At 39.3% G+C, this 21,235-nt stretch overlaps 1 protein-coding gene across 5 annotated transcripts; it reads left to right on the forward strand.

Moving 5' to 3' along the window:
- The first annotated feature begins 2,369 nt into the window (after positions 1 to 2,369).
- On the forward strand, positions 2,370 to 12,108 carry C2H14orf28 (chromosome 2 C14orf28 homolog). Of its 5 annotated transcripts, none has more exons than XM_057724478.1 (5): positions 2,370 to 2,731; positions 5,489 to 6,013; positions 7,724 to 7,813; positions 9,001 to 9,135; positions 9,955 to 12,108. In XM_057724478.1, the coding sequence occupies exons 2-5, from the start codon at positions 5,490 to 5,492 to the stop codon at positions 10,136 to 10,138; spliced, it is 933 nt and encodes a 310-aa protein (XP_057580461.1). In that variant the 5' UTR covers positions 2,370 to 2,731; position 5,489; the 3' UTR covers positions 10,139 to 12,108. The 5 variants fall into 5 exon arrangements, with proteins under 5 accessions (XP_057580461.1, XP_057580460.1, XP_057580464.1 ...); XM_057724477.1 differs by having other exon boundaries at positions 2,370 to 2,646; XM_057724481.1 differs by having other exon boundaries at positions 2,370 to 2,646; positions 9,077 to 9,135.
- The last annotated feature ends 9,127 nt before the right edge of the window (positions 12,109 to 21,235 follow it).

Consider the following 21,235-nt stretch of genomic DNA (forward strand, 5'->3'; position numbering starts at 1 on the left):
ATGTCTCTACAAATGTCCCAGTTTCATTGCTTTTTACAGCTGAGTAACATTGCATTGTATATATGTACCACATTTTTTTACCCTAGAATGACTGAAATTTAAAATGACTAACTATAGCAAGTGTCCCTAGAATATTTTATAAACATTTCATTTTATGATGGAAATGGAACTCAAATACACTCCCGATGGCAATGTATTGTAAAATGATACAACCACTCAGGAAAATAATTTAGCAGTTTCTTAAAAAGTTAAACATACATCTACCTATGGTCCAACCATTCCACTTTTAGATTTTCATCCAAGAAAAAAAAGAAATATATGTCCATATAAAGACTTCTACACAAATGTTCATGGCAACTTTAATGGTAATAGCCCCAAACTAGACACAACCCAAATGTCCATCAACAGATGACAAACGGCAGTGCATGTATATAGCGGAATATACTCATCAATAAAAAGGAATGAATTACTGGTGCACAAAACAACACGGAGGAACGTCAAGATGATGACACTGAGTGAAAGAAACCAGACCAGAAAAAATATAATACATACTGCCTGATTCTATTTATGTAAAACTTGAGAAAAGGCAAAGGAATCTATAATGACAGAAGGTAAAATAGTAGTTGTTTAGGGGTGGGAGGCAGGAAGGGATAAGAGAGAAATTTCAAAGGGGTGTGAAGAAACTTGAGGATGATGGATTTATTCACTTGATTTTAGTGATGATTTCACGGGGATATACATATATAAAAACATATCAATGTATACTGGTTAAACATGCTGCATATATTATATGTCAATTATATCTCAATAAAGCTGTCTGAAAAAAACCTTCAGCTCAACTGTTAGATTTTGAAAGGAGCAGAAAGGATGCAGAACGGAAATCTTGGTTAAAGGTCTCAGTGAGGTTTGTGAGTTTTCCAAGTATGCCAGGAATTCATGCTTTCTCTGCCCAGGCAAGCTTCAGCACAGTTTAATGAGCTATTCTGCTATTCTCCAGAAATGGTGAAAACCGCCACTATTGGTTCTGTTTTTGGTAAGAGAATGACACAATCGGTAGAAAATGAATTCTGTGTCTTGTGAGAGATTGTTAATTAAACATATATCCACACTTATAAACATTTTTAAAGGGCTTTCTCTTTGCAAGATAGTTTTAATATTGAGAGTGAACGTTTTGTACGTGAATTCCAATACAGACACACTTGTTATTTAATGCATAGCACCTCAGTTTCCTCACTTGTGAAATGCCACAGAAATAAGAAAAACCAGGAAGATAAAAAGAGCAGATTTTGTCTGCGAATTATTAATTCTTCCTTTTTGGGCAAGGCCTCTTTCTTCCCCCTCTGCCCTAAGAGGTGTCCATTTCTTCCCAACTCTACCAGCAGTGATTATCTTGAGTGTCAGGCTTCTCTCCCGAAGTTTCATCCCTCTATCACTAGACTCCTCGAGAGAGGTCCAAGAGGAAGGTCCTGCCATAGCCCTGGCTGACGGTTAAATTAATCAGGAAGGTGCCCAAGATTCTGCCAGATTCAGCTGTAACTGGGGACCACAATGATGTGCTGGGCTGGCCTTGAGCTCTGTGCATTGTGTATACTGGAGGTTGTGCTTCTTTCCACACAATCTTTTTTTTTTTTTTTTGCACGGCAGGATGGGGCGTATCTCAACAACATCCCCATTTCTAATTGCGGGTGGAGGTAGTTTTCCAGGATGGCCTGTGTTCTCCAGAAGCAGAGCCATGTGGGCTTTGATTCTTTAAGGGAGGATACAAGATCTAGGACCTGCAGAACAGGAATCGTGGTTTGTGTCCACAGACGCCAGCATTCAGAGCTTCAATTTCCAGATGTCAAAATGTGTGAGACTTTATCACCTCCAAAACTCAACTTTTTCATCTCTATAACGGGGCGAAAGCTATCTAATTTCTTTAATTGTTATTAACTTCCATTATAAATGACAGCAGATTGGTCAGTTAGTACCTTGGACACTAAAAACACCACACGGTAATTCGGCTTTTTATTAAATATATACTTAAATCAAAAGCTTGAACAATTATAACTTACGGAGAAAACAAAGCTTTCCTTTTTTGAGTTAAGAATTCAAAAAGACCAGACATAAAAGCAAAACAAAACCAAGTAAAGTCCAAAAATGGTACAAACCTCAGAAGCCAAGCAGGTTTGCCAACAAAGCCCCACCTCCGTGCAAACCCGGCCTACTTCCGGCTGCCCCACCCACTTTCTACCGCGGGAGCACCGCCCCTCTCTGCGAGGTCCCGCCCCCTGCACCTGATCCTGGTTCCCATTGGGTGAATCCGGAAGCTGTATACACACCCAACACGCGCACGTTTGGCAGGGGCGTCATCGCGCCTGCGCAGCAGCACCCGGAGGCAGCTGGGGACCGGGAGTCGGGATAGGGGACTCGGGGCCAGGGGGAGGGGGGCGGAGGTCAGGCCGAATCTTCCTCCGTAACAAGAAGCTACGCGGCCCGCGGTCCTGGCTCCGTGGGTCCGGTCGGGTGGGGCCCGGGCGCTGGAGCTGCTGTGGCTCCCGCCGCGGCGGGTGCGATGGAGGCCGTGCCGGAGCCCAGCGCTCGCGCCGGAGGAGGCCGAGTCTGCCGGCGGTGCGAGTAGATGAGGCGGCGGAGGCGGCGGCGGCGGCGGTACGGGCTCTCCATGAGTGGGCGGCGGCGGCGGCGGCGGGGGCGGCAGCAGCAGCACCGGCGGCTTCCGGTCCCCGGGGAGGTACGAGAAGTCGGCTTCTTGGCGGACGGAGACTAGCCGGGGTGGGCACGCCTACCGTGGCCCGGCCCTCCCGCCCGTAACGCGCAGTCCCGGGCGCTCGGTGGGGCTCCTTCGCCGGCTCCCGACTCGGGGGCCCGCGCCCGGTGCCAGGCCCCCCGCCCCGTGCCCGGCCCGCGCCCCGTGCCTAGCACCCCCGCCTGGTGCCAGGCCTCCCGCCCTGTGCCCGGCCCCCCGCGCCGTGCCCGGCCCCCTCCCCGTGCCCGGCTCCCTCCCCGTGCCCGGCTCCCCCGCCCCGAGCCCGGCACCCGCGCCCCGAGCCCGGCACCCCCGCCCGGTGCCAGTCCCCACCCCCGCCCGGTGCCCGGCCCCGCCGCCCGCCCCGTGCCGGGCCTTCCCGGTCGCCCTGTGCCCGGCCCCGCGCGCCCCGTGCCCGGCCCCCCGCCCGGGGCCAGGCCCCCGCGCCCCGTGCCGGGCGCCGCGGGCCGGGGGCGGAGGTGGGCGTCCGCCGCTGCTGGGGGCTGGAGCGCGGGGCCGTTTTCTAGGTTCTCTCGGGGCGCCGACTCGGGAGGGGACCCTCGGGAGCCCCGAGTTCCGAGGGCGCCTGGCGCTCAGGGCCTTGGGCAGATGGTCTCGTCCTCATTCCCGGCGTGGGGTACAGGTTGCCACCCTTGGAAACGACCGCAGAGGAGAGGTGTCGTTTTGCCAAGGAAGCAGTAGTCCAGGGAGTTTCCCAGGTTTATTCAAACTGGAGGGCCTGTTGAGGCAGTAGGAGGAAGCCAGCAGGATACCTTCTCCCGGGCTTCTAAACGATGTTTTTGACGGTGTGGCCAAAACTTAAGACAATTTTAAGTAAAGCTCTTTGCAGCCATTTTGCCATCTTTTGTAGCCGCGCGCGCGTGTGTGTGTGTGTGTGTGTAATTTACTTTGGAACAAATCACTACGGTACTGCAGAATTTAGACTAAGTGTCTGACTTAGTCTCTTACCTCCTTTTTTTTTTTCACTCTCTTACCTCTTCCTCCCCCCCCCACCCGAAAAAGGCTAGAGAAGTTAGTTGATGTGTGTATATGTTTTTTATATATATATAGTTTTAAAATATATATGTAATTGTAGTTTAATTCTTTTAGAGTGTAACTTGCTTTACAGAACTATAGTTACTCATTTGGTCATGTCTAAAAGATAATTTGGCAAAAAATACTGCAGAAATTTACATTTCCTTTCCGATGCAATACTTAGGAAACTGAACTCAGACTCTTAATCGTATGACCTTGATAAAAGTTCTTTAAAAATGCAACGGAAATCAATCAAACCAAGAAGAAAGGTATTTTCGTTTTTAAAGTACTTATATGCCTTGTGATTTTTAAAAAATATGCTCTGAAACATTTCTTCTTCATTGAGAAGAAACTGAGTTTGTGTTTTCTAGGCTCTAAATTTGCCACTCCCTCTTATTTATAAGTGGTTGACGAAGGCCAACATGTTAGCAGCTATATATAAACATCTACACTTCAGACTAAATATAGTGTTGAATATTTTAGAGTCCACAGTATCTTGCCTAAGTCTAAAATACTCTGTGTGTGGTAAAACTGAATTTTTAGTCTGCTGGTGTTAAAAGATTGGTTTGAACTTAATTTTTCACATAAACCACATAGGTCTGCAACATTGAGTGTTGGATTCATATTGTGCCTGGGAGGATGTGGCACTTGAAAAGATAATCAAAGTAAGCCACTGACCTCAGTTACTAATTTCTCTGTTCCTGTTCCTCTGATGCTTCCCGTTTTCATGGAAATGGGAAACGTGAAACATATTGGGAAAGCCTGTGATGTTTTTAGTTTAGACATGTGTTTGTCCCAAATAAAGTAAAGCAGTTTTTTCAATTGTTTCATTAGGACCTCGCTCTTTAATTTTTTTTTCAATTTGCTTTATATAACATAAATATGACACCAACATGTTTATTGAAATATTGTCAATGACATTAAAACCAAGTGCTTAGCTATCCTCAAGCTTGGGGGAAAGATAGGTGCCAGTTTAAATAGGGAGGACACATCAGTTCATTCCCAAAACATGCAGAGAGAGGAATCAAGATAATTGTCAAGTTCTGAATCAGACCTTCCCAGCATGGCCTCTGTAGTTAAAATTAGCAGATATCTAGCATGGTCCTAAACTGCAAGTAAAAAAATCCCACAGTGTATAGAAATGATTTTTGTGTTAGCTGGGCTACTATTCAATTAAGTTCTCACAGTTACTTTTCTTATGTTGTCTTGCAAAGCCAATTATTCTGCAGCCCAACAAAGAATTCCATTATGCCAATGTTGTAAGTGGAACCACACATATTAACAAGAAAATAAAATGCAGGTTATATTTTGGAGGGAGGAAGCGGTTTACATTAGGAATACAACCCGACCAAATTTAGACTGTATCTTTAAATAGTTTTATTTTTATTTAGTATTTTTTTATTACAGGGTTTTCCTCCATCTTTGATAAAATCTGTAATATAATTAATATAAAGGCCTATCAAATGACCTTTCTGTTCCTCAAGAAAAGGTTGCAGCTTCTTGAATGGTCTTTCCAGAGACCATGCATGTTGCCGAAAAATGGCTTATAGCTTGAGTTGTTTTAAATTTTTTTGTTACATTGGGAGTCCATCTAACCAAATTTAATTTGAATCTTTAGATACCTTTATTTCCATTTAAACATATCTCATGCATTTAAAATATAAAGTCGCAAATTTATGAGTACTATCTTAAACTTTTAAAATGCAGGATGAAGACACTGTTTGAAGAGATCAAAGCATCAATTAAAAATAACTATAACCAAGATCGCTCATTTTGGAGGCCTGTTCTTCCTTGGGGAGGTGTTTTTACTATCAAAGCTGGCCGCAAAGCAGTATCCTGTACACCACTCTATGTTGAAATAAGACTGAAAAATACCTGCACCATAGATGGATTCTTGATGTTATTGTATGTCATTCTCAATGAAAATGAAAATTTTCCCAGGGAACTCTCCCTTCATTTAGGTAGAGAGTTTGTAGACTGTTTTCTTTATTTAATGGACACCTACAGTTTTACAACTGTGAAGCTGCTTTGGATTTGGGACAAGATGGAAAAACAGCAATACAAATCTGAAGTTCATAAAGCTTCGTTAATAATTGATTTGTTTGGGAATGAGCATGATAATTTTACAAAAAATCTTGAAAATCTCATGTCGACCATACAAGAGAGTTACTGTTCCAACTGGCGATGCCCAACTCGAGTGCAGGAGGATCAGCAGCGCACAATTAATATAAAGTAAGTTGCTCTAAAGTCATTTTGTCACTGTTAGCAAAAATAGTATACTTTTTTATGATGAATGATATATAGATAGGGAGGGAGGTAGATAGACAAATATAGTCAAAGTGCTTTTTAAAGTACAGTCCCTATGTAGCAACTCACACAGAAAGCAACCATGCAAATGCAAGACTCTTTAGTAGGTCCTGTAACAAAAATGTTACTCTTCTATTACATCCAACCATCTCAGAGTTTACTTTACAAAACCAGTTGATAACTGTTTTACTTGCAAAGTAATGAGCTACTCAATATGCAAAATGTTTTCCTCTTGCTCAGAATTTACTAATATGACTATGAAGATAATTAATTCCTTGTCTCACAGATTTAACCTCTTGAACAATACTTAATACCGTATTGGAATGTTTCACTCTTTGAATGGATCTTTGTGTCAGGTAGGCTAGTTCTACATGAACAGGAAGATTGAAAGTACTCCATGTCATGGCCAGGGCATAATTAGAGACAGGAACCCCGACCTTGGAATATTAGTACCTGAGAAGGACACAGATGTGAGGAAATTATTCACTAGCTAGGACAGTTTCTGGTAGCCTGATGAGTATTTTTGGCTTTTGGAGAGAAGGAAGACCTCCAAGCTGGTAAATGACAGGGAGGAAGGCCAAACTGGCAAGCCCTAGTGGAATATTGGGAAACATTAAAGCCCCCAGGGAACATGAGCTGGAAACGGGATAATTGCCAGTGGAAAAAAATAACAGGACAGTAAAACAGACCTAAACACATTGTTGTCAGAAAGCATACTTGGCCCTGTGCTCCAGGAAAACAGCCTAGTAGATTGCTCCCTTTTGGGAATGTACATCACATACCTGAACTTATTAAATTCACATTTTCTGTATAGCATATTTAGATTAATACTGCATTATAACATCATGCTATTTAGGGAAAACTGAAGATATGTGATTCTTTTTAGGATCTACCAGTTAATGTCTCTCTTGTTCTGAAATACACTTTGTCCATTTTCTTGTATTGCTGGTATGATGATGTTGATTTTGCAGTCTCCATCAGGAGAAAAGTTGTTACTCTAAATCATAATGAACTTAAAAAGGGGTTTCAGAAATTTGTTTTGTTTTTAAAAAAACTAGTGTCTTTTAATTTGTATATGTTTTGAAACTACAATGAAATATTTACAATCCTATATTAATACTAGCATTTTATGCTTCTCTTAATAAAATATTTTTTGTTATACTCTATATAGCTTTTTAAGTCTTTTGCCTGTTTTTTAATCCTGTATTTAAAACAACCTCTGAAGTATGTAGGGAAAAATTTTTTTTTTAACAAATCAGAAAGCTGAGACCAACAATGGCTGTAACTTGCATTGAGTCAGGTAGCTAAGCAGCTGCTCTCCTAATTCTGGGTCCCGCTTTCTTCCCTCAAGACCAGAATCCACTCTATTGAATCCTTTTGGAAATTTTTAAAATAAGAACTGCATGTTTCAGGATCAGTTTGCATAAAGATTTAACGTTTCTTGAAAACTTCATGCATTAATGTTTATTATGTTTAACTGGTTTCTATAGTGTCTGTAAGAAATACAAAGCTGAATAACAGAGGTTATACTTTTTTATGTGGTTTGCTAATAATGACCTGTAAAATTTGTTATCCTAATAATGTATTTACATGCAAACTATTGAAGTGGTTCTTACATGCATTTTGCAATTGTAGTCCTCCCCAAGAAATTCCACATGGAAACTTGATACGACTGGCTGTGGACGAGTTATTCTGTTCCAGGATTGAACTGTGTGAGGAGCGTGGGTGAGTATATGATAGACATTTGAGGTGAAAATATTTCTGTGTGTTTTATAAAGAAACCTGGACCGATACGCTTTGATGTTAATAGTTTATGGAATAGCAACTCAAGTATTTAGGAAGCCTGATATTTTTGGAACCTGAACACATTCTAGTTTACTGTGCCGTTCTATTCCGTGTCGTCATTATGGACACTGTATAGAACGGAATGCTACAGTTACTTGATGAACGCAAAGCAAATACCTTTTCTTTTCTTCCCCACTCCTGAGTAGGTACAATAAAACCTTGGTTAACCGGAACCCAGCTAATCGGGACCCTCAATTAACTGGATTTTTTTCTGCACTCCTCATTTAGGAGAAAGAGGTAAATGACAACCAAAAAGTTTAATGTAGTTAAAAAAAAACAAAAAAAAAGAAAAAGTAAATGCAAAGGGGCAGAACATAGGGATCCCAGTCACTTAACCATTTTTATATCTGCAGCGTTGTACAATGAGAATTAGTATTTAGAAGGATGATCTTACACCTAATTAGTCACAAAAGAAGGAAAGAATAAAATACCTTCAGTTAATTGTACTTAAGTCCAGAAAGTGAACCAGGGTATTTTTGTAGCAAATACTGAAGCAACATGGTTTTCTGGTAACTTAGTTTAGTCAGTGTTTGTTAACCAAGATACTGTGCCCTGAGCATTCCGGTTAATCGAGATTTTACTGTATAATTATATTTGTTTTATTCTGATCCATATGGTTAATACTTGATAATACTAAGAAAACAGGATTTGCTTCATCCTAATGATGAAAGGAAACAATTAGGGAATTTCGTCCAGTCTAAAGAAGACTATAAGAGTCATCTTATTCCCTTTCTACCATTATTCCTGTTTGAAACCAGCCTAGAGAAAGAAAAATGTATTTGCAAATAAAAACTTTTCTATCAGTTCAAAAGACTGCATGTTTTTATTCAAGCTTAGATAAACATGGCTAGCTTTTCCTGGAGTTTTAAAAGTATCATTTCTTAGAGAATCTCAAAGTTTATTAACTCTGGGAATTAGGCATATAAGGTATCAATACAGCCATACTGTTGATATATACCCATACCTAAAATAGATAATTATGCTTATTATGTAATAAGGACAACCCAGAGTGACAAAAGGCAGCTTTGTCCCAAGTGTAATAAATTCATGACAATTTTCAATTGTAGATGTGGTGGCCTAAGAGAATTTTCCCAACGAATTTTCTGCCACGGGGCACCCCCTTTTGTTGTCTTAAATATGCAGCATTGGAAATCTGAAGATCTGGCATATGTACCCTATTACTTGGATTTATCTGATCACAAGTAGGTGTTTTTGTTTGTTCTATAAAACTAGTAAAAAATAAATATATTTCATATTTTTCTGCTATTCTGTCATGATTTTGAGTCACTCTTAAGGGAAATACATATTGTTGAAAAAGTCATAACTTTCTCTAAATGGATGTATCCTGAATAAGATCAGAATCTACTGTGGGGAGTCAGTTGCTGGCAGTGTGCATAGGGGTTAGGTGTTTAGACTATGGAATAGCCCTACCTTACAAGCTATGTGACCTTGAGCCAGTAACAACCAGTTTACACATCAGTTTTCTTATCTATTGAACAGAGATGACAGTATCTATCTGGTGCCATTATTGTGAGGATTTAATAAGGTAGCACACGTGTTCAGGATAGTACCTGAGACATAGTAAATAGTAAATTCTGGTTGGCTATTACTTGTATTTCAAGTCAAAGTAGTGTATAGTATGAGGTAATCATTTAAACATAAAATGTTACTGTCATCGTTGAAGTGTCTGCATACAAATTAGGACATACAGATTCTTTTAACTTTTTGCCTTTAAAAGTTTTCTTGTGTATGTTTTCTCATATAATAGAACCATGCAGGTTATGAGTTTACTGTTAAAATATTCTTTTTAAAAATTCTTAAATTATATTAATTTTTAAAATTCTTAAACATCTTCTTCCAAATTACCAATTATAGTACATGATTTTTACAGATGATATCTTTTTCAGAGAGTAGAATGCAAATAATCTGTTTTTTTGTTCCTTAGTTAAGAATTTAAGGAATGTTTTTCTTAAGAATAAAGTAGTGTGATTTTCTGCTGCACTTTGTCATTTAATTTGCAGGTATTTGTTGGAAGGTGCCACGTTGTTTAACAAAGAGGAACATCATTATTCTGCAGCTTTTCAAATTGATGGACATTGGATGCACTATGATGGCCTCAGAAATGTGAATTTAATTTTGTTAAATAAACCCCCAGAGTTTCTCCTCTTGTCATCATTGGTTTATATTCGAGCAACAGAGAAATAAATATAGACTGATGCTAAATTAAATTGTTTTCCCTCCTGCCCATGCTCCCCCAGATGAAGGGCTTTTATTTTGTATATACTTGGTATCCAAGGAAATAGTTCAGCTATATTAGTTTCAGAGGTGTATTTTCTAGAGTTTAGCCCCAGGTAAATGTTTTATATAGGGAATCTATGCAAAAATGTTTGTATTTCTTTTTTCTATATCCCAGGTTATTTTTATACAAGCATATTTTATGTTGAAATAAAATATATCTTGTAGCCTTTGTATTTTTTATTTATATGTACCTCAAAGGTTTTTTTACAATTCTGTTTTTGAATCCAAGAAAATACTTCATCATTTGAAATCTCAATTTTTCTTTTTGAATATCCAAATAAAAACCTGGGTACAAGTCAATTTTCAGTTTATATAAATTTAACAGTTCAAAATGTATCTACCTGTTTATTTGCCCTACCTCACTCTAATCCAAAGTGCACTACTGGATCTAGTATGGATTTGAATGTACAACTATAGATGGCTTAGTCTGTTTTACCTGTTGATTTGCCTAATATCCCTGCAGCAGTTTTTAAAAATACTTTGGTGAGAATGTTTTTCTGGACTTGAATTATTTCTTTATAATGGCAAATTACTTTAACCACTTGCTAAAGTATTAAAAACCTACCAGTGGATTTTAAGTGTTAACTAAACTTCCAAGTTTAATTAAAGTTATTGTTATAAATTATATAACTAATCTAAATGTTTAAATGTAATAGAAGTTCTCTAGTAAAAATTTATTTTGCAGATAAGACAATTATAAAAAAAGGTTAGGCAAATCGTATGTTTACTAATGTTGGATGAACAGTGGAAATGTACTTTAAATGTATATTTAAGAGAAAATGGGTGCCTGGGAATACAGTTGACCCTTGAATAACTTCGGGGGGCTGGTGCCCTGACCCCCCACGTAGTCAAAAAGCCCCATGTAACTTTACAGTCATCCCTCCATATCTGTGGTTCCACATCCTCAGATTCAAACAAGCTTGGATCATGTAGTACTGTAGGACGTATTTATTGAAAAAAATGCATGTATAAGTGGACCCACACAGTTCAAACCCATGTTGTTCAAAGGGCAACTGTGTTTCTCTTCCTGGTAAATCATATTGGCACAGAGGAAAAGAAATACTTAAATTTGGGGGATAACGTGTGTGCTCCCTTAGAAGTAGTAAACTGATAGCATGAGGCTTTCTTTGTTTTGCAATATAAATTATCAGAAGTTTATAGTTACCAGAATATTGTTTCTTTTTAAAGGCTCTAAGATCTCTTTTCCTTTTGCACTTTAAAGGAAAAAAATAGGTAATTCTCAAGGGAAAATACTTTTTGAAATCTGTAATCATTTACTTTGGTGTTTTCAGTAAATAGTCCACCCTAGGTTTTGGGTTGAGATTGAGCGCAATATATTTGGAGATTTTTACACAGCAACACAGTTCACTGCCATATACCAAATTGCCAAGGTTTAATTCAATAAATTGTCTTACCTTGCCCTGGTGCCATGTTGAGGTAGCTTTCTGAAGAGTGGATAAATGTGAGTGCAGCACTGATGAGGATGCATTTTTGTCTTGTGTAAAAAAAGAATATTCATAGTATTTGCTCAAAATAGTGATCTATTTTATTAAAAAAAATTCACCCCAGAGTTTATTTAACTAGTTCCCACATGTGTTTAAATAGGATTTGAATTGTAGTAAACTTTTCTGGGGACACCTTACTGCATGACTTAAAGTATACAAAAACACAAATATTAGCATATACATAAATGGTGTCATTAACAACATTTTTCCTGATGCAGATTTATTCTTTTATGAATTGCACTTTATTTGGAATGATACCAGTTTATCACAAAGCAATGACTTTAACCTACCTCACAGGGTTGTTGTGAGGATTAAAATGTTTGTTAATATCTTGACTACCTTGAACATGCTAATAAAAAAATATTTTTTCTATCTCTTTCATGTACAGGCAAGTCTCCTAGATTCTCTTTTACTAATGAGCTTTTCAGATCTTTTTAAAAATTATTTAAGCATTAGTTCCTATCAGTAATGGAATTAATGTGTAATGAAATTTAAGTATGCCTTCTGGACCCTAGGTTATTAGGATTTAAGGATAATAGGTATTTTACTCTTATGGTGGTAATTGAAGACATTATTCCCTGCTGACCAAATAGTAGAAAAGGGATGAAAAGTGTCAAGGAAACAAAGTTATCGCAAAATGTGAAGGTGAGGGTATGGAAAAAAATTTAAAACCCTGAACACCCTTAGAGAAATTGGAATGCTGGGGGGCAGGGATGGCAAAAGATATGAGGGAATAATCGGAATATGCTTTTAATCAAAGTGCCACAAATCACAACTCTACCTGTGAGGAGAGCAGAAGTGATTGTAAAACCCTCACCTCAATCAAAGGGGGATAAAGAACAAGTAAAGCAACTTTAAGGGGACATCGCCAACATTTAAGGAGGAATTTCCAATTTCTCTTTAGCCAAAGACAATTTACCCCCCACCCAAAACTTAACAAATAGTTTTGGATTTATCCTTCAAAGTAGCTTTTCATTACTAATTATTAGGGTTGATTTAATATCTGAGGCAGTCACTGGATCTCATCAGAGAGAAAGAGAAAAATCGCCACCACAGGCATGCTCTCGAGGGTAGTCCTAGGTTCTGTTTCATTCTTAGAGTATGAGCAAACAACTAAGCTATCTAAGCAGATGACCATCCTGACATGTAAAAAGCTGCCCTTGAGCGTATCAACAGTTTAGTTTTGTAATTAAATGACATTTAATTATTTGACAATAATTGTAACGCACTACAAGTAAGCAGGAAAGGTAAACAGTTGATGTAAAAACGACTGCAATTACTACTACTAAACTCCAGCCTAAGCAAACGTTTATATTCTCATCTTTGTTAAAATCAAAAGCTAAAATCACATAGCTTTTGAAGTTCATCTTAACAACTTGATGCCTTAATAACAGGCTTCCTACCCACCCAACTGGCCTCGTTTGGTCAACTGGACAGCCTTTACCTTCCAATTTCATGTTTGGTCAACTGGACAGCCTTTACCTTCCAATTTAATTTGACCCCAGGGAAAACAACGTTTAACTCTGGGAAGTTGCAGAAGTTGGTGGGGAGGCCCCTGTAGATAAATGATTTCTTTATATGCTGATATCTACCTGAGTACATATATTAGATTATTTACCCTGAAAGAGCAATCAGTTCCATAGTCCATCCGTTGTTTTCTCAATGAGGTCTGTAAGGTATCAAAAGGAGTATCACTGAAAATGAAAAAGTGAGCTGCTCTGGTAAGGCCCTCAAAAATGATGTGGTATGGAAGGAGAGTTTGGGAAGCCAGGGAGCTGTATAGACAACAACGTGGTAAAATTAGAAACCTGATGTTTGTATTAGCTATATTTTTATTGCTTGCTGGTGTTCCTTTTAAGTTTTTAATGTCTCATTTTTAAGATGATTATAAAAATAATACATAAATCAGTAAGAAATCAGTAAACCCAAAAAAAAACTAAAGAAGAAAATGATCAGCCACGATTTCTCCACCCGATGATAACCATTGGTTCACACTGGCAAAGACTTTTTGAAAAGTCCAGCATGGCTCCATAGTACTGAAGAGACCCAAGAACCAAGGAGTTTGGGCTTTGAAGAAAGAAGTGTATCCTCCTGGGGGCCAGCATACGGGTGATAGAAATAATCAGCATCAAAAACATCTACAGGAAAGTGAGGCTGAAGAAACTGCGGCGGCCACCTGTTCAGACATCTCTTTCTACCTGCACACTTGCCTTCAGGTGTTTTCTCAAATTTTCAAGAACTCATTCTTCAATTTCATGAAGGATGTCATTCCTCTACCTACATCTCAAGACTAGGTGCCAGAGCTGGGAAGCAAGAAGACCCTGATGGTATAAACTGTCCCCAAACAGATACAGCCAAAGAGACTTTCTATGTTTCCCTGTTAATCTAACAGGAGTGTAACAAAGAAAAATCAAACTACACCGAGCGTAATTAGCTCACTTTAAGGGCAGAGTAGGAAAAAGCTGGCTGAGAGAGTTTGTGAAGAGGAGGGAACGAGCCAACTAAACAGTTCTGCACACCCAACACGGGACTGTTAGGGCGGAAGGAAAGGAGAGGAGGAGCAAAGGCAGGAAACACAGGAGAGTGGATTTGTGCTCAGGTCAAGAAGACAACAGGTTAAAGCTTAAAGGAGATGGCTCGCTGGTTAGGGAAATCTTTGCCCAAGCAGGCTAAGCTTGATTTGCGGGCTACAGAGGGAACAAGTTAATAGCAGATGTACTTTCTTTGCAGCATTCATTTCGTACATACTTACTGTGCACTACTTGCTAATGGAAATTGTTTCTGCCCTGGAGGTGTCCCCCCTAAAAAAGGGGAATGGTGAGTCAATCCGTGATGACTGTACAGAGGGAAGTGTTATGGTAGGGTGAACACCCCAGGCTCTGAGCGCAGAGGAGGGACCGTTCTACAGGCAACTGCTGTGAAGTCTTCGAAACAGTCCTTTCCCAGTTGCTGCCTGGCATCCCTGGAGGAGGTTTTGGAGAAAAGAGACTACAGATTGTCCAACGTGTGCTCTCAAAGGCGACTGTAAGGGCCTACCGAACCCGCACAACACCTTGTCTCAGGACTTAATGAAGCTCAAGTTCTTTATGTTTCGTCACAGAAAGAATTCAGTGAGAGACAAAATGATAGGTAAGAAGTGGATTTATTTAGAGAGAGACCCATTCCGTAGACTGTGGTTCATCTCAAAAGGCGAGAACGGCCTTGGGAAAAACACACTCCACAGAGTGTGGGCCATCTCAGAAGGCAAGAGGCCCCCAGATATGGGGTGGTTAGTTTTTATGGGCTGGGCAATTTCACAGGCTAATGAGTGGGAGGATTACTCCAACTATTTTGGAGAAGGGGTGGATATTTCCAGGAATTGGGCCACTGCCCACTTTTTGGCCTTTCTTGGTTGGCCTCTGAACTGTGGTGGTGCTCGTGGGTGTGTCATTTAGCATGCTAATATATGACAATGAGTGTATAATGAGGCTCAAGGTCTACTGGAAGCTGAATCTTCTGCCATCTTGGACCTAGTTGGTTCCAACCAGTTTTTGTTGTGTCCTCAATGGCTATGCCATTCTTTTAAAGGTTGTGCCCTAGCCCCTTCCCTCCTGTTTCATTACTGCCTCTACATCTAACTTCAAAGCCTAACCATTTTTAATTTCCATTGGAAAGCTATAAGTCCTAAAATCAAAGATAAAACAAATTTCAAACACAAATTTAAAAAGAAAAAATTATTGTAGCTGAAGTTATCCACAAAGAATTAATATCAAATATTTTCTGATCCTCATTGGAGGCAAGATAACTTGAGAAAAAAGTGAGACAGCCATTGGAACCAGTCCTTTAAAATACTCCTAGACTTGTGGAGGGATGGCATTGGTGATTCCAAACTCTTGCCATTTTCTACATGAACACTAGGTGGCAGAAGCTCCCCAGTATAGAATGTAAAGGACGGAAAAGACCCATTCCTGAGCTTTCTGGCCTTTATAACTTGGGCAAGGCAAGTCTAATTTTTCTTCAGTTCTGTGGCATTACATGTACACACAGCTTGGGCATAACATACATACAAACAGTGATGTCTTTGATGAGGTTGATTATGCTCTCTGCCAACAACCCAAGGTCAAGTTATACTCCTGGGGTTTCTTTATCACTTCCACACCCCTCGCATTTCTGGCCTCCTCTCCACTTTCTTCAGCTCTTCTTTGAAAAGGGTTAAGAATTCCTGTCCCTAGAGAGTTTACGGAAATGCCGGAAAACCTAATTCAGGATGGACATTTTTCACCCAGGAGGAAAATAATGGAATTTCAGACTTTCGAGGTGAATCGTGTTATGTGATCACATTACCACTGAATCCTCCTGATTACCATCATTCTCAACTATTGACTTTCTTGCTGTTAATTAGGGGCAAAAGTATGGCAGTTAAATGCTTAAGCTCTGAAACTGAATTACCTGGGTCCAAACTTGGACTCTGTCACTGCTTGTGTGGCTTTGGTTACTTAACTCTTCTTTGGTTACTTAACTCTCCTGTTCTCGCTTTCCTAACTGTAAAATGGAGTTAACAATAGAATACATCTCATTAAGGTTGTGGTGAAGATTTAATGACTTACTATAGCACTTAGCGCCTGGCACACAGTAAGCACCGTGAAAGTGTTTGCTAGAGTTATTGTTGATTCCCCTTTCAATATTCTTTTTTAATATTTATATATTTGTATGGCTGCACCAGGTCTTCGTTGCAGCAAGCAGGATCTTTTAGTTGCGGCATGCGAACTCTTAGTTGCTGCATGTAGGATCTAATTCCCTGACCAGGGATTGAACCCAGGCCCCCTGCATTGCGAGTGCAAAGCCTTAGTCACTGGACCACCAAGGAAGTCCTCAGTATTCTATTAGGAAATGACATTAGTAGGTAAGTAGTGCTGCTGCAGAAGATGAACTAAACTCTGCATGACTATTTCAAGTTTGTTGGCTGAAAACCATTGCTGGTATTTCTGTGGCAAATACGCTCACAGAACAAACTATCGTATCAAAATAGTAAAAAAAAAAAACAAGTTAAATTCATGAATTAGTTTGAAATGCAACAACAAGTAAAGCTAAAGTAAAAATGTTGGAGGAAAGTGAATAGCTTAAATTTTCCTAGTTACTAGATAATAATGAAATATCACATCTTACTCCTGCTCAGAATCATTTATCCACCAGATACTGTCCCATACAATTTATCTGCCATCTGGCTCTAAAACTGTTTGAGGCATAGTTCTCTATTCATTGGGTAACACCTACTCTATTAGATTCTATGACCCCTGCATTCTTAAACTCTTAACTGTCCTCAGGGCACACACAAGAATATCCTTTCCAATACTTTCTTCCTGATCAGGATGATAAAAGTGATTGGCTTATACTCAGTTAGATCCTGCCTTACTCAATAAGGGATTTAAGGCACTTTTCATGCACTCTAAAAATAAGAAACTTTTCATGTCTTTAATTATATTTTTTTATACTTAACAATTCATTTTATTATTGAGAATTCTTTTTTTTTAATTATTTTTTTAATTATATTTTAATATTAGACATAATGTGAGCCCAAAAGAACCTGAGGCCAAGTATTACCTTTTAATAAGCCCTTGAGTAGGTAAACTAATAAAAACAGCCTATAAGGTACTCTTGTCTATTGTTGATAGGAGTACAAAATGGTACCTCTTGGGAGAATTGGGCAATGTTATGGACTGGAGGTTTGTGTGTCTTCAATATTTAAATACTGAAACCCTTTCCCCCACCCCCACCCCATGTTGTTATTAAGTGAGGTCTTTGGGAGGTAATCATGACTAGATGAGATCATGAAGATGGAGCCCTCATTAATCGGATCAGTGTCCTTATAAAAGTCATGAGAGCGCTTACTCCCCCTCTCTTCTTTCTTTCATGTGAGGATATGAGAAGCTGGCAGGTTGCAAGCCTGAAGAGGTTCTCACCAGACCCTGACCATGCTGGCACCCTGGTCTTGGACTTCCATCCTCCAGAGCTGTGAGAAGTAAGTTTCTGATCAGTCTATGGTAGTCAGTCTATGGCAGCCTGAACTATAAACAGGCAAGATCCAGCAAACTGCATATCATCTACACTTTAGCCCAGCAATTCCACTTCTAAAAATCTGTGCTCAAAACACAAAATGACAAACGCACAAGGCTATTCATTGCGGCATTATTTGTAAATGCAAAAGTCTAAAAACTACCCAAATATCCATCAGTATGAGACCAGTTAAAAGTCCTATGGTATATCTATACAGTAAGGTACTATGCAAGTTGTATTAATAAAAAGGATTAGGAATTACTGTCATATGTTAACATGGAATAATCTCCAGAATATTTTAGGTGGAAAAAGTATTTTTATAGTATGCTATTTTTTTGATAAGGAAATGGGGAAGGATTTTTTCAAAATGAAATAATGGAAGAGCATCTAATAAAAATGATTACCTATAAAGGAATAAAAATGAACACAGTGAAAGAGATGGAAATGCAGACAAAACTTCTGTGAATGTGTCTTCTCATATAGCTTCAACTTTGGAGTCAAGAAAATATTCCATATAACAAAAATAAAATTACATTAAAAAGTATACTTCTAAAAATTAAAACCTCAATTAAAATAGCCTCACTGTACACCAATTATGCTTTAACCAAATAAAAATATTACTTCATTTGACTCTAAAACCAGTGTTTTTATTTTTGATTCTTGTGAAATACATTCTAAGGACAAAAAAATCACAAAGGACTCAACTACATTCATTAATATTATTTACATCAGTATTGTTATTTTGAAAGCATTATAAGCATGTTGTAAAATAAATCAAATAGGTAATTAAATTATGTTAATGTTGATAGGAACCAAGATTTTCAGGCCAAGAAAAAAACATTAAAATCAAAGAATTTAAGTAAAATAAAACTAAAAATTAAAAGGAGGCAATTCCTGCCTCTGCCTATTGAATAGCCTACAAGCAATGACAACTCAGTAGCAGAAAACACAAGCAAAATATCATGATCTCTAAATACCATTTCCCAGCAAAAGACGACAGAATCCCTTGGAGGAACTGGCTGATTCTAGATCTGAGGAAGAAATGTAAAGGAAAAGCCCAAATACGACAATGCTTGAATTTGATACCTGAACTGTGGTTACATAAGAGAATGAATATCCTTATTCTTAGGACATATATGCTTAAGTATTGAGGGAGAAAAAGACATAATGTATGCAAACTACTTTCAAATGGCTTGAAAAAGATGAAAAGGCAATAAAACAAACGTGGCAGAATGTCATAAATTGGTGTACCTTGAAAAAGGTGTATAGTAACTTTCTGTATTACTCTTACAACTTTTCTGTAAGTTTGTCTTTATTTTAAATTATGTGAAAATAATTCTTTAAAAGCAAGGTGGCTTTCAGGGAGACGGTTCAAGATGGTGGAGTAGGAGGACGTGAGCTCACTCCCTCTTGCAAGAGCACCAGAATTACAACTAACTGCTGAACAATCATTGACAGAAAGACACTAGAACTCACCAAAATAGACACCCCACATCCAGAGACAAAGGAGAAGCTGCAATGAGACGGTAGGAGGGGCGCAATTATGTTAAAATCAAATCCCATAAATGCTGAGTGAGTGACTCACAAACTGGAGAACAGTTATACCACAGAAATCCACCCACTAAAGTGAGAGTTCTGAGCCCCACGTCAGGCTTCCCAACATGGGGGTCTGGCAAGAGGAGGAGGAATCCCCAGAGAATCAGACTTTGAAAGCCAGCGGGATTTGATTGCAGGACTTCGACAGGACTAGGGGAAACAGAGAGTCCACTCTTGGAGGGCACATAAAAAATAGTGTCACTAGGACCCAGGGAGAAGGAGCAGTGACCCCATAGGAGACTGAACCAGACCTACCTGCTGGTGTTGGAGGGTTGCCTGGAGAGGTGGGGGGCAGCTGTGGCTCACCGAGGGGACGGGGGCACTGGCAGCAGGGGTTCTGAGAAGTGCTCATTGGTGTGAGCCCTTCCAGAGTCCACCATTAGCCCCACCAAAGAGCTTATAAGCTCCTGTGCTGGGTAGCCTCAGGCCAAACAACCAACAAGGTGGGAACACAGCCCTACCCACTGGCAGACAAGCGGATTAAAGTTTTACTGAGCTCCACCCACCCAGCCCAACCCACCATCAGTCCCTTCCATCAGTCCCTTCCATCAGGAAGCAGCGCAAGCCTCCTAGATAGCTTCCTCCACAAGGGGGCAGACAGCAGTATCAAGCAGTATCAGCAGTATTTCTTTCTGTGGACATGAAAACAACAGCCACAGAAAGATATAGAAAATGAAAAGGCAGAGGACTTCTTACCAGATGAAGGGACAAGATAAAACCCCAGAAAAACAGCTAAATGAAGAGGAGATAAGCACCTTTCCAGAAAAAAGATTCAGAATAATGATGGTGAAGATGATCCAGGACTTTGAAAAAAAGATTGGATGCAAAGATCAAAAAGTTGCAAGAAAAGTTTACCAAAGACCTAGAAGAATTAAAGAACAAACAAACAGAGATATGCAACACAATAACTGAAATGAAAAATACACTAGACAGAACCAATAGCAGATTAACTGAGGCAGAAGGGCGAATAAGTGACCTGGAAGACAGAATGGTGATAATCATTGATGTGGAAAAGAATAAAGAAAAAAGAATGAAAAGAACTGAAGACAGCCTAAGAGACCTCTGGGACAATGTTAAACACACTAACATTTGCATTATAGAGGTCCCAGAAGGAGAAGAGAGAGAGAAAGGACCTAAGAAAATATTGGAAAAGATTATAATTGAAAACTTCCCTAACATGGGAAAGGAAATAGCTACCCAAGTCCAGGAAGCCCAGAGAGTCCCAGGCAGGATAAACCCAAGGAGAAGCATGCCAAGACACATAGTAATCAAACTGACAAAAATTAAAGACAGAGAAAAGTTATTGAAAGCAACAAGGGAAAAATGACAAATAAGATACAAGGGAACTCCCATCAGGTTAACAGCTGATTTCTCAGCAGAAACTCTGCAAGCCAGAAGGGAGTGGCATGATATCTTTAAAAGTGATGACAGGGAAGAACCTACAACCAAGAATACTCTACCCAGCAAGGATCTCATTTAGATTCGATGGAGAAATCAAAAGCTTTACAGACAAGCAACAGCTAAGAGAATTCAGCACCACCAAACCAGCCCTACAACAAATGCTAAAGGAACTTCTCTAAGCGGGAAACATAAGAGAAGAAAAGGACCTACAAAAACAAAAATGAAACAATTAAGACAATGGTAATAGGAACATACATATTGATAATCACCTTGAATGTAAATGGACTAAATGCACCAACGAAAAGACACAGACTGGCCAAATGGATACAAAAATAAGACCCATATATATGCTGTCTACAAGAGACTCACTTCAGACCTAGGGACACATACAGACAGAAAGTGAGGGGATGGAAAAAGATATTCCATGCAATTGGAAATCAAAAGAAAGCTGGAGTAGCAATACTCATAT

The sequence above is a fragment of the Hippopotamus amphibius genome, chromosome 2 (assembly GCF_030028045.1).
Source record: "Hippopotamus amphibius kiboko isolate mHipAmp2 chromosome 2, mHipAmp2.hap2, whole genome shotgun sequence".
Classification (NCBI taxonomy): Eukaryota; Metazoa; Chordata; class Mammalia; order Artiodactyla; family Hippopotamidae; genus Hippopotamus; species Hippopotamus amphibius.